The sequence below is a fragment of the Xiphias gladius genome, chromosome 8 (assembly GCF_016859285.1).
Source record: "Xiphias gladius isolate SHS-SW01 ecotype Sanya breed wild chromosome 8, ASM1685928v1, whole genome shotgun sequence".
NCBI lineage: Eukaryota > Metazoa > Chordata > Actinopteri > Istiophoriformes > Xiphiidae > Xiphias > Xiphias gladius.
In genome coordinates, this window is record NC_053407.1 from 6,862,022 (window position 1) to 6,875,792 (window position 13,771).

Genomic DNA, 13,771 nt, shown 5'->3' on the forward strand with positions numbered 1-13,771 from the left:
GCATTCAACAATGAAGCTAGAATAATAATGAACAGATTTGTATTTCTGCATATCTCGTACATTGTTGCCTCTGTGGACTGTTTGGGGCTGAAGTCAGAGCTGCTAATGACTACATACTACTGAGATTTATTCTTCTCACTTTTGCATTTCTGGTCTGCTAAAGATGTAAAGATGCAGGGATCAGAATACACTTCATTCATTAGCAGTGCTGTGTGTGCTTGGATTTGCATCTGTGTGTGTGTTCATTTGTGAAGCTGCGTGTGTGCATGTGCCAAAGCACATTTCTCCCATGAAGTCGCCTAATGTGTGGTAATGATGTTAGTGGTAACACAAAATCACAAGCAAAAAAAGACAGAGGCAGGATGGAGAGATGGGGGATGGAGAGCGAAAGACAGTGTGTGAAAAGAAGGATGAGAAAATGAGAGGTGCTTTTGAGATGTAAAGCAGCCTTTAGCTGAGCTCTAGTAACACGACAAGGCATTTAGACCTACCTGTCATATGAATCATCAACTGACTTAAGGCACGTGAGTCTGTGCAGTCTGCTTGTGTGTGTGTGTGTGTGTATGTCTCTTTTGATCAAACACATTGCTATCTAAAGTGTGTATTTGTGAGACTTACAGTATCAAAGACTGTCCTAATCTTAATTTTTCTTTCATCTTTATCACTTAAAATTAATTCACCATTTTTAATAAACAGTATTGTTACACAACTATAATTTGGTTAGCTTATATCACTTAAGTTTGACTGTCAAGTTGAAGTTACTGTAGGCGGCGTGTGGAAAACATGGAGATCCAAGTCATGTCTCTCAGTTGTCTGTTCATTTCTTCCCAGCTCCTCTTTCGAGCTCTGCTGTCATCTATACTTTTCCCCTTATTTTCCCCCCTCTTTGTAAAATTTTTTTTAAATTTTCCCTTTTCTGATACTGATACTTCTCATCTTTCTTTTCTCTTCTATTGTCTTCTGTCTTTTAAGGTGGAGTTTGACTGCATCAACCCCAAAAAACAAAAGAAGAAGAAGAATTATAAAAACTCTGGAATTATCATTGTCAAGTCATGTAAGGTAAGGAAGGATGGATGGATGGAGCGTCTGTCTAATCACTTTTGCTTCCATGTTTACTTTTCAATTTTGATCTCTGGTTGCATCTAAATTATGACCACTGGTATTACTGTTTGGGGTAGATTGTAGACTGATAGTTAGAAGCTAATAGTGTGAAATAGTTTGATAGTTGGCTTCTCACTGTTAGTATATAATTAGCTTGGCACATTTGACCTGTGGAGTCAAAGCATGTTTGCCACATCTCAAATCTCAAATCAAATCAATTTTTACATCTTGCATCTCTTCCCATAGAGTATTTCCATATCCCTTGGGATAACTTAGGGGTGCCTGGTTGCCTCCAGACATAATGCTTAGAATTGAGTCAAAACAGTTCAACCTTGGTTTCATCACACCAGAGAATCTTGTTTCTCACATTCTGAGAGTCCTTAAGGTGCTTTTTTGCAAACTCCAAGCAGGCTTGCATGTTTCTTTCACAGAGGAGAGGCTTCTGCCTGGCCCCTCTAACATAAAGTGGAGTGCTGCAGTGATGGTTGTCCTTCTGGAAGGTTCACCCCAGTGACCAACAGGTTTTTGGTCACCTCTCTTACCTTTCAGAAAGTATTCAGACCCCTTCACTTTTTTTCAAATTTGGTTTTCTTGTAGCCTTATGCTAAAATTAAATAAAAACATTTTTCCTTCATCGATCTACACTCAATAGCTCATAATGACAAATCAAAATCAGAATTTTAAAAATTTTTGCAAATTTATTAAAATGGAAAAACTGAAATATTACATTGACATAAGTATTCAGACCTTTGCTACGACACTTGAAATTTAGCTCAGGTGCCTCCCATTTCTCTTCATCATCTTTGAGATGTTTCTACACCTTGATCGGAGTCCAACTGTGACAAATTCAATTGGACATGATTTGGAAAGACACTGGTCATACACTCGTCTATATAAGGTCCCACAGCTGACAATGTATATCAGAGCAAAAACCAAGCCATGAGGTTGAAGGAACTGCCTGCAGAGCTCAGAAATAGAATTGTGTCGAGGCACAGATCTGGGGAAAGAACCTGATGGTCACACTGGCTGAGCCCCAGAGAACCTGTTTGGAGATGGGTAATGGGAGACTTTCTGGAAAATGCTTAAAAAAACAAATGTCCGCGATTTGGAAACACATTTTGTCATGCTCTATTGGCCTCCATCCCTCCTGTGTAAAGAAACTTCTCCTCTCAAAGTAATTTCTGACCACTAGAGAATAGAAGATTTCCAAAACAAACTTCAAGAAACACAGCCCTGATAAATTATATTATTAAATTGTTTTGGCTCACAAATTAGATTACTGACTCAAAGCAACAGTATAATCCCAATGGAGTTGTGTTTCTGGCCACCTTGTAAATTTAAGTCAAATTTTCACTCTCCTTTTAGCTCTGGTTAGTTTAGTCCAGATCATCAATCTCTGACCTCTGAGCCTGCTTTGCAGAAAACAGCTCCTTGTGGGGGGTTGATGTGAATCATGAGACTTAACCATAGAGCAGAATCAATCTGTGTGCAGTCTTTAAAACCAATTCCCATTTAAAATATCAATACAAAAGGTTATATCCATTAAAATTCTGAGATGGAAGAAAAAATAACTTACTTAATGGATCAATCAAGTCATTCAGTTTCTCCTCATGCCTTGTCACTTCATAATGACCTATCTTACTCTTGACTCAGTGAAACATTGCTGACACACTTCTAACTGGGCATTCATAATTCCTTCTAAATAACTAATTACTGTGGCAGCTTTGAGCCCCACAGAAGACACATTAAGTTGGAAAATACTGAGTCTTTAGATGCCTATTGGAATGACATTAATGCTGTGTGCGTGTCATGACAAGCTTTCATAATTAATTCCTTTCCTTCTTCCTTTTTCCATGATGCACAATCATGAACAAGCGTTTATGCAGACGTACACAGACACATCAGATTTACACACACACGTACACATACAGCACATGCACAAAACTGCTAATACAGTAATTATATTTGTTGGCTGCCAGCAGGGATTAGACTAATGGCAGTAAAATCCATGCTAAAGATTCATTGTAACTGGAGTGGAAATTGTGTTCAAACAAGATAATAATTGGTGCTCCATTGGTGGTACCTTATATCAGAAAAACATGGGCTGTTTTGTCATTTTAAAACAAATTTTACGGTTGTATTCGTTTATACAAAGTGTTGTGTTTAGTTGGGTTGTAGCACAGACTACTACACAAAGTAGTCTGTGCTGTTAGAATCAGTTAGTCTAAAAAAAGCTTACAAAGGATAAACTGGATCAGACACTGTACTTAAAGAAAAAAATAACAAGTCTGTGTTTTTATTTGTCACTGAGTAAAAAGTGTATGACGCAGTGAGATTTACAACAGTCTAATGATTTAATAGATATGATCCCATGCAATTTTTAACACTCCGAATTTTCTCAAAAGATCAATTTTATTTTCTTCTTTTGTGGTTAGTTGCTTTTCTTTTTTTCTTACTTTGCCCCCTGACTCTGGTGTCTCTAGATTACAAGGGACTACACTTTTCTGGATTACATACTTGGAGGATGCCAGCTCATGTTTACTGTGAGTATTATATTAACATACCTGTTTTTCTGTTGCTGAAATTTTGTGCTAATGATATACATGTATCTGCATGCTTTGCTCTTGAAAATTGATGGAAAACATTAATATTTTCTATTTTCATCACCTGGGGTTACAGCTGGATGATCATTGACATACATAAAAGAAAGGTGCGAGAGACAACACGATGTTAATCAGACACAGAGAAAATGGTAAAATAAGAAAATAAATGGAGTAGAGAACAGTAATGGGGTATTGTGAAACACTGAATTGCTGGTACTTTACTTGAATTGTGAAAACAGGAGGGCAGAAAGAGAGCAAGGAAAAAGCAAGTGAATGCAAGAAAATTACTTTTGAAATGGTGAAAACAGAGAGTGAATGTGAGGTTAAGATATAGGGATAGAAAGAAAACAGAGTTTAAGCGTTTAAGAGATGGCTATTTGACATAGGACGGGAGAGAAAGAGAGAAGCGTCATAGTCTCTTTTGTTGTCTTGTTAGAAGGAACTCATATATGTCCCTGGTGATATCACACCTTTGTGTGTAACTGAGTAAGTGGGGTAAAAACTTGTTTATAAAAGCCAATCACACACACACACACACACACAAACTCACAGTCATTGAGTAGTTTTATTATTATCTTGGGTGGTTTGTGTCCAACAATCAAACTAATGAACACAAATGCTGAAAGGTACAGTAAGAAAAGACACACTTACAGCACATATACAATGAGAGAAAACACATACACATACACACACACACACACACACACATACACACACACACACACACTCTGTGCCTATATATTTACAATTTCCCTTTTTTCCTACAGATGTACAGTAGCAAGGTACAGATAAAGTAGTTTGTTAAATGCCTGATTTTGTGGCATTTTTTTAAAAGTGTTTGTACAACCTTGTTTTAAAACATTTGTGAAGATTATTGCATTTGTTGTTTTTTCTGATGAGTAATTTTGTAATGCGGTATTTAGTAATACAAGTGACAAAATATTTAGGAATCAAACCTAGGAATACTATAGTCAAGACTCTGCTGCTCTTGAGTTCCTTTTTTTTCCCCTTTTTTCATTAATTTTGGTCATGTCTTCTTTGCCAAACTTCTGATTGATGTTAAAGTACTGTCAACAAAACCAAACATTTCCTGATGTTTTTTCACATTAAAAGCCTACATATAAGGGGAAGACTGCAATTTGAAATTGTAATTGATCTTGTATTCCCACTATAAATTACAATTTAAAAGATAAAACTTTATGGTAATCCCAAAATTATTCAGCACAGAAACGAAAGAATCTCCTAGATAATTTCACCATACTATTATTATGTTAACACTGTTACATAGTTGCTGAACTCTCCCACATCTGATTCGAAATCCAAGAAAATATTTTCTTTAATTTCTAAATTTATCCAACATTTTCAACTAAGTTCAACCTAGAACTTTTTCTTGAATGAACAATAATTATTTCTGACCATTGCACATTTCTTATATTGATAATTCAACAATGAGGAAATTTAAGTCAATCCAAGTGGTGGAATCCGCAAACAGCCAAACGCATAACATTGTTAAGTGGAAAAAAATTGGAGGTTTATTTCCTTATGGAACCCTGGCCCAGAAGGGTTTTAACTCCATCCAACTTGCTGCTGTATTTGAAAGCATGACTCCACTGAAGTGTGCTTCGTAGCATCATGTACGCTGCATCTGTATCCCTGTTGTTCTTGTTGAAGGTAATTTTGCGATTGTGTGAAGAATTTTTCCCATTATTACACATTACTCACATGCATTTTCTTTTTGGCTCAAGGTCTTGGCCAAGTACAAAAGAGCTGTTGTTTGGAGGTGACTTTACTTCTTTTGTTTTGCAGTGTCGTAGGATATGTTCTGCATGTCTTCTGGAGCGACAGCCTTCACTGTCAGCCTGATAGTTTTTGCCCTTATTTTATTATTGTAAATGAGGCTTTAATTCAAATAGCATAGTTATTGTTGCCATAGTGACGCGTTGTGCTGTTGATGACAACGTTTGCACCACTATGAAAAAGTGAGGTAGAAAAATATGTACAAGATACAAAAAGAATATGAAAGAAGAATTGTATAATGTAAAAAAAAATGCAAAGTAGGTTTACTTTCAGTAAGTCAAAATTCAGCTCCGCATTGACAAAACATTTACATCTGATGAAGAAATGTTATGTTTTATCTTTTCTTTTTTGTTTCAGCTGACTAATTTTAAAAGTGACAGTTATTTTTGGTCATTTGGTGAAATTAGTGATGCAAACAAAAAACAATTGACCACTCGGACAGTGATTGTCTGATCAGTAAAGCTTTGGATTTCTCTATGTGCTGAACAGTGCACATGGTGTGTTGTCTTTTTTTTTAGCCATTCCAAAACCAAAAGACAATAGCAGAAGTGCAAGGTATGGATAAAACAGTGGTTTTATTTTCACCAAATTTTAGCATGTCCAGCTAACTACCTTACTACCAACAGCAACAAAAGCAAGTCGCAACGTTAAAAGTGAAAACATACTTTTGAAAATAGCAACACCTATGTGAACTAAGCAGACAAACAGGTTTGTGTTTAAACAAAATAACATCTGATTCTACATTTTTACTTATCATACCTATAATAACAGGACTGACTAACTTATATTGCAACATAACAACAGTGGCATTTATTTATTCCAATATCTTGTACATGAATCATCAACTGGTGAGGATGCTGACCTTTGCCTCAGACCTGTTAACTTTAGCCTCAGTTTTTAAGTATATTATAATGTATGCATCTAAGTGCATTTTAAGACCCTTTTTACAGTTTTAAAATAATACACCTGGGAACATTAAAAAGTCAACCGCAGGCAGAATTTTGTAACAAACTAATGGAATTAACGATAAAATCTGCCAGTAACAGGTATAATATCAGCTGGCAAGCTGTTCGAGGTTCACTGGCTAGAAATGAGAAGCTGCTTTTGCTTAAGTGTCTGAAATCAAAGACCCACTGTTTCAAAAAGTGCTACGAATTTTCATGGTAAATCTGTTAATGTTATCTTTGTAAACTGCATTATGTGCGGTGCGATAATAGAAAAAGCTTGACAGGAGTAGAAACAGTAATTTACAGGGCAATGAGCGAACAGTGAATTGCAGCCTTACCCTCTACATGCTGTAATGTAGGTCCCACTTAATTGCTGAATATCAGATGATCCTAGTAGTTATTGGATGATAAAACTGTTGAAATAGTAGTGGGTAATTCCTTTTGTGTATGCTGTGGTCAGCGCTTGATGAACAGTTAAAACCAGAATGGGCAGTTCTGACTTGACCAGCAGTGATGAGCTTTGAAGTTTTTAGCCATTAGGATTCTCTACATATATCCTGCTCTCTTTTGGATGACAGAGGTGAATGAGAAACACTTCCCTCTCTGTCATCAGCCAGCAGTCGAGTGCTGCCCAACACTGTCTGATAAAAGGTCGGACAGCATTGGGCAGCTCTCAGCCATGGAAATATTTCAGTGCTGAGTGTGTGCAAGTAAGGTGGTTGCTAAAAATTCACACATCTAATACAATGTGTTAAAATAAAAATATCACAAATTTGTAGAATTTGCAAATAGCTGTGTAGTTATTGAGTGAGAGACTGATATTTTAATAATTTCCTCACTCCAGGCCTTGCTTATTTGTAATGAGCAGAATTTCAGTGCAATGGGAACTTTTAAATTTATCTGTTCTAGTGATGATGAGATGAGCAAATTTAAGGTGGAATTGGAACTCTTAAATCCTCACTGCTCCCTCCTAATCTTTTGCTTTTTGTCACAGAAATGCAGCTCTTTCACTGATGCACACACACACACTCACATAGCTAATACTGTCTTAACACAGATACTTCCTCTCCTTCTTACAAACTAATTTACATACACACATGTGAGCACAAACATATAATATTCTCTTCACACTCACTCTCCTGCTTTCACACTTAACACACTAGACCAATTTACATGCAAACTCCCAAACCATGACTTTGGCGCACACACATGCACAAGCAAATCCAAACACGGTATCTTCTTCATACAGACATTTTATCACACATACTTTGGCACTCTGAACAAGCTGTATCTGTGCACTCACACGTACAAAATCTCCAAACATATACCTTCCCTGCTTACACATACTGACTTGAGACATGCTCAAGCACACATAATCTCACACTCAATCATGGATGACATCTTCTCACATACACACTGCCACTTTTATGCATAGATTTTATATACACATATATACAGCGAAAAGCAATCACATACAAAAACACACCCGCACTGACACACACATATGCAGAAAGAGCTGTTCTGCGGTGTTCAATCAGACTTAGCATGGCTCTAATCCTAATCTCCAAGAATGGAAAGTCTCTCCTCGGGGTTGTGGGAGCTGGAGGAGAGCGCTATATTTCTCTGTTACACACTCCAACACAAAGAGACATCCTGGTACTGCTGATGGACTGTTTGTGAAAGACTCATTTCAGTTGAATTATGTTGTTATTCATATCTTATGTTTGATATCATTCAGAGCTGTGTAGATATAACTGATTGTGAGGGATTTTAGTGGAGAGCAGAGTGTAAGAGGTGTAGAAAACATACAGAAGATACAATATACAACTCGCGAAAAAATTAAGAGACCACTGCAACTTTTTCTGAAATCAGCATCTCTGCATGTATGACAGCCATTCCATTCCAGTGTCTGTTGAATTCCAACACAAGCACACTTCATTCTACTTAGGTACTGATTAGGTGATCACCTGAACCAAATCTTATTTAATGAGGAAAAGTATAAAAACCAATGCTGTGGTCATCACTATCCTCTTGCAATAGGACCAAATGGATAGCAAAAACAGTGCTAGTAGTACCTCAAAAGTAATTGGAATCAAAAAATAACTATTGACCATGCCGAAAGAAAAGTTTTTACTGAGGAAAAGAAGGGTTCAATTCTGGCTTTACTGGCAGAGGGATACAGTGAGCGTCAGGTTGCTTCCATCCTTAAAATTTCTAAGATGGTGGTTCATAAGAACAAGGTCAAGCAGCAGACATTGGGGAAGACAAAGCTACAGACCGGCAGAGGGCGAAAACAGCTCTCCACTGACCAGGATGACTGTCAACTCATCCAAATTTCACTCAGCAACATTGGGATGACATCAAGCGACCTACAAAAAGAATGGCAAATGGCAGCTGGGGTGAAGTGCATGGTGAGAACGTTTCAAAACAGGCTCCTAGGGGCAGGGCTAAAGTCGTGTAAAGCTAGAAAAAAGCCCTTCATCAATAAGAAGCACAGAAGAGCCAGGCTGAGGTTTCCAAATGACCATAAGGATTGGACCATAGAGGACTGGAGTAAGGTCAATGTTCTCTGAGTCCAATTTTCAGCTTTACGCAACACCTGGTCGTCTAATGTTTAGAAGGAGACCTGGAGAGGCCTACAAGCCACAGTGTCTCTTGCACCCACTGTGAAATTTGGTGGAGAATCGGTGATGATCTGGGGGTTCTTCAGCAAGGCTGGAATCGGGCAGATGCGTCTTTGGAAAGGACGCATGAAACAAGCCACGTACAAGGTTATCCTGGAAGAAAACTTGCTTCTTTCTGCTCTGACAATGTTTGCCCACTCTGAGGATTGGTTTTTCCAGCAGGACAATGCTTCATGCCACACAGCTAGGTCAATCAAAGTGTGGCTGAAGGACCACCAGATCAAGACCCTGTCATGGCCAGCCCAATCTCCAGACCTGAACCCCATTGAAAACTTCTGGAATGTGATCAAGAGGAAGATGGATGGTCTCAAGCCATCAAACAAAGTTGATCTGTTTGAATTTTTGTGCCAGGAGTGGCATAAAGTCACCCAACAGCAGGGTGAAAAACTGGTGGAGAGCATGCAAAGACGCATGAAAGCTGTGACTGAAAATCAGGGTTATTCCACCAAATATTGATTTCTGAACTCTTCCTTAGTTAAAACATTAGTGTTAACACTATCTTTTTTTATTTTGACCATTTATCATTTTCTGCAAATAAATGCTGTAAATGACAATATTTTTATTTGGGAGAAATGTTGTCAGTAGTTTATAGAATAAAACAAATGTTAATTTTACTCAAACACATACCTATAAATAGTAAAATCAGAGAAACTGGTAATTTTGCAGTGGTCTTGGGTTTTTTTTTGTTTTGTTTTTTGTTTTTTTTTCCAGACCTGTATGTATCAAACACAGTGGAAGAGATCACTTCCTGAAGTGTGAGCTAATTACAGTACAGTAGTAAAAGAGTATCCACTGTATAAACTGTCAAATCCATCAGTACCCAAGGGGAGAAGACTACAACATAAAATATAGTAGGTCTACAGCATTTTAACTCGCCTTGTCCTTAAGGACCTTAAATCAGAACGGAGTACTCTGACCCTGTTGATTCATGGAGGAAAAACAAACTTTCCATGAATGAGAGCACAGACAAGCATCTTCATACCAAACTATACCTGTACTATAATGGCTCACACCTTAAACATTTCTGCAGTAGTAATTTTTATCAATACATTATCCTAGCCTGTAAAATTTATACAAAATCCATTAATTTTGAGCAGCATTTAGTATAATGTTATGCACAGTGAGTTTCTCTCAGCACCCCCAACTTTTATTGCCTTGCAATTTAGCGGTTTCACTCAATAATTAATTGCATTCGGGTCTACTTTCACGTTTTTTGATCGATGTTAAACCACTGTAAATGAAACTTATTTTCTGAAGATGTTTAACATTTAAAGCCCACCATGTAAAGGTGGGAATATATCCTTTGACCTACCTTTGGCTGATACTTGTCAAGACACAGCTAAGAAAATTCCAATGTGAATGTCAGCATTTCACTTATTTGACAGCAATTTAGCAGTAGTGGAATCCCTCTAATTTCCTGCAGTCGCAGACATTTTCTGCCACATTGCTGCTCTGAAATATACAGTAATGGGATGATGCTCTTCCCTCCCTGTTCATTTTTACTCTGTGCACTTGTTTGTTGAAACTGTGTGTTTGTCATGTTGTGTTTAGTCTGCTTGTGTGTTAGCAATTACTAATAGCTTGAGGCCAGGAATAAGTTGTAAACAGAATGGTGTTGCCTCCCACTGTTGTGAATTCCCAGCCATCAAACTAATAATGCCTGTCACTGAAGGAAAAATGCTGTGATAGATTTACTAATGAAATTGCAGTCCTTTCTTCTTTAGCAGTGTGCACATTCATGCGTTTAATGCAAGCATATATAGAGTGCATTGTTATGTATCTTGGGGTTGGGGACAAAAATTTGTTTGCCAGTGTAAATTTGTTTTGGAGTTTATTTCGTAATTCAGAATGTTCAAATACAAACTTATATGGCTATTCTATATCTTCTTATATGGCCAAGGGATTTTCAGTATGCTTGTTAATTGTATACACTTATGGGAAAATCCTAATAGAGTTTCTCAGATACTATTAACTATTTGGGTAAAGGCTTCAACCTGTTTAATTGAAATAAAACACTGTAAAAACATCAGTGTCCTTGTTAGCAAAGCAAATAGTAAAGATCGTAAAAAGAAATGAAATTTCTGCTATGTCTACTATGGTGTCTATGTGATACCACTGTATAAGAGATACCAGTGGGCCTGCTTTCTGAAGGCAGGCATTGGAGTGCTGTTCGAAGCTGAGTGCCTGTTGGCTGGGTAATTAAAATAACTCAGCCATGCACAGGCTGAAAATGCATCTTGGATCTCATTCAATACAACCCGTCTCTGGGTAAAGGAAGCCATGGTTGTTTTGAGTGTTTGAGAGGGAGCATAGTCACGACTATAGAACCAAGGGTCTTGATAAAAAGGAAGAAAAACTATTGTGGCCGTGATGTACTGGCTACTGGTGTGTTGTGCAGTGGGCACCATTGGTCGTAGCAAAATGGACATGAAGAGAAAAGCTCTATTGGTGCTGGTTTTCATTCGACAAAATCAGCGTTTCTATAAAATTGGATGGTGCAACACAGCTAAGGATAGCTCCCTCCTTTTTAGACCCCCCTGTTTTTTTGCGTTCCCTAAGAGTTGAGCACTGCCGAGATGGTTTGAAGTTAAGGTGTGCAGACACTGTTTTCATTAATCTTGTGCAACTTGAGTTCAAAGGGGGATCATCTCCCTTAGCCTAGTAGTGTCCTGTTGTTAGATTTCTATGTTTGGTATGCATAGCACATTGCAAATGTAAACTTACCACATGGAAGTTTATAAGCATATATATTAGTGAGTTCCCTTCGCAAAAGGATAGGGTTGCTATTTAAAGAATGAGGAAGGTAACATGACTGAGTAACCAGGATTAAAATCTGTTCTCAAGCCAAACAGGCAAACAACAAAGTACAATTATTAGCATATTTTGTATTTCTGCTGTAGATTTCTATTGTAAGTTTTACTTGTCAGTGTGTTATTACAATCTTTTGATTTCCAGGAGAGGTTGATAAAAGTCCCACAATACGCATAACCCCCTTAATGTTGTTTCATTTCCAGAAACTATCTGTGATTATAGAAAATAATTATTTGTCCACTTGATACCCTGCATCAAGAGTAGCGTTCAATATGGGTCTGTTTTCACACATATGTCATTCCAGGACTAACTCACATGTACAACAGCACCCTAATTCTGTCACCCTACATCTCTGTGTCCACTACCCCTTCTGCTCCTGCTGTTCTTTATACTCTACATTCTCTCTCTGTCTCCTCCCATTCTTTAACTCATTTGCCAAATTTTTTTCCCTTGTACTCATGCATCTCCCAGCTTTCCTTTCTCTCACTGCTCCTCCATTTTCTCTTTCCTCAGTTGTTGTCCATATTGAACCAGAACATTGTTGTTTTATAACACACATAGTGGCTCCAAACAAAGATAGGAAGAGGGAGATGGTTTAGATTATGTTTAAACTGACAGGAGGGAGGCAGAGTTTCATGGTCGGGTTCTTGTCAGCACACAAACCACTATTCGGCGCCTGAGGAAAAGATTGTCACTCTTAATCTCATATTATGTTAGGCTGTGTCATTGTGTGTGTGTGTATGCCTTTGTGTTTTGAGTGCATGTTTTGAAAGCGTCTGTGTTCATATTTGTATATACTGTAATGTTCTTGCAGTGTCACCCTGGAGTCATCTGTGCTCAAAATGTGCCTCTGTGTGATTTCAGGGCCATTCTTTCTTTTTTTAGTCATGACTTCACTACAGTATTTTTTATCTGTCCTTAGATGAAAACCTTTTCTGTCCAAGAATTAAGAAAAACAGATATTTTTATTTATGTTTTTATTGACTTCTGAGTCATCAAGGTGTTCTTTTTGAAAATCAAAGTATTATGTAGTGTTAAATAATCTTCTTAGTTCCTGCAATTTTAATAGAGAAACAAACCTAAACCTACCAAACCATCAGGGGATACAGCTAAGTGTGTTAGGCATTAATGAGAGCAGCCTATATCAAATTGGGAGCTAACATCAACTTCCCCGCCCCCCCCTCTAGATGATATACACTAGAGTTGAATTGGGTAACATATTAAAACTCACAACTTGTGTAGCTAGAAGATTAATCATTCTGGATTCCTATCAGAATACAGTGTTGCACAGAGGGAAAAAATCAAACTGGGCACCTACAATTTCATTTTATGTCAAAAGAGATTCGACCATTCCTGTTTCAAGCTGTTTTGCTGCCGTTGCGTACATTCACCTGTCATTACACACAAACGTTACAGTATGTTGAGACTAATAAAATCATCACACTTGTAATAACATTACACTTTAAACACATTGCAGGTTTCTACAATGACCTCTATTGTATCACTTCTCTGTATTTCCATAGGTCGGTATCGACTTCACAGCATCCAATGGGAACCCTCGGGACCCGTCCTCCCTCCATTACATCAACCCACTGGGCAGCAATGAGTATCTCGCTGCAATCTTAGCTGTGGGTCAAATTATACAGGACTATGATACGTAAGTATCTAATGGAGCCTTCTTGGTTGTTGCATTGTTTTTAATCAGTTGGGACTAGCTTAATGAGGTTAGGTGATGTTGTAATGTCTGTTTTTCTAAGTGATCACAATTATGATTTTTTTTAATGGACCTGGGACCACATGAGAAAGACGCTGATCTATTGGTCTCAGT

General features: G+C 37.7%; 1 protein-coding gene across 2 annotated transcripts in view; it reads left to right on the top strand.

The window, feature by feature from the left end:
* Window positions 1-13,771, top strand: part of cpne2 (copine II) — a 55,116-nt gene that overhangs the window by 17,298 nt on the left and 24,047 nt on the right. For both annotated transcript variants that reach the window (XM_040133906.1, XM_040133907.1), the window contains exons 9-11: window positions 973-1,059; window positions 3,585-3,644; window positions 13,467-13,600. In XM_040133906.1, coding sequence (XP_039989840.1) covers window positions 973-1,059; window positions 3,585-3,644; window positions 13,467-13,600 — 281 coding nt within the window. The remainder of the gene's footprint in view (window positions 1-972; window positions 1,060-3,584; window positions 3,645-13,466; window positions 13,601-13,771) is intronic.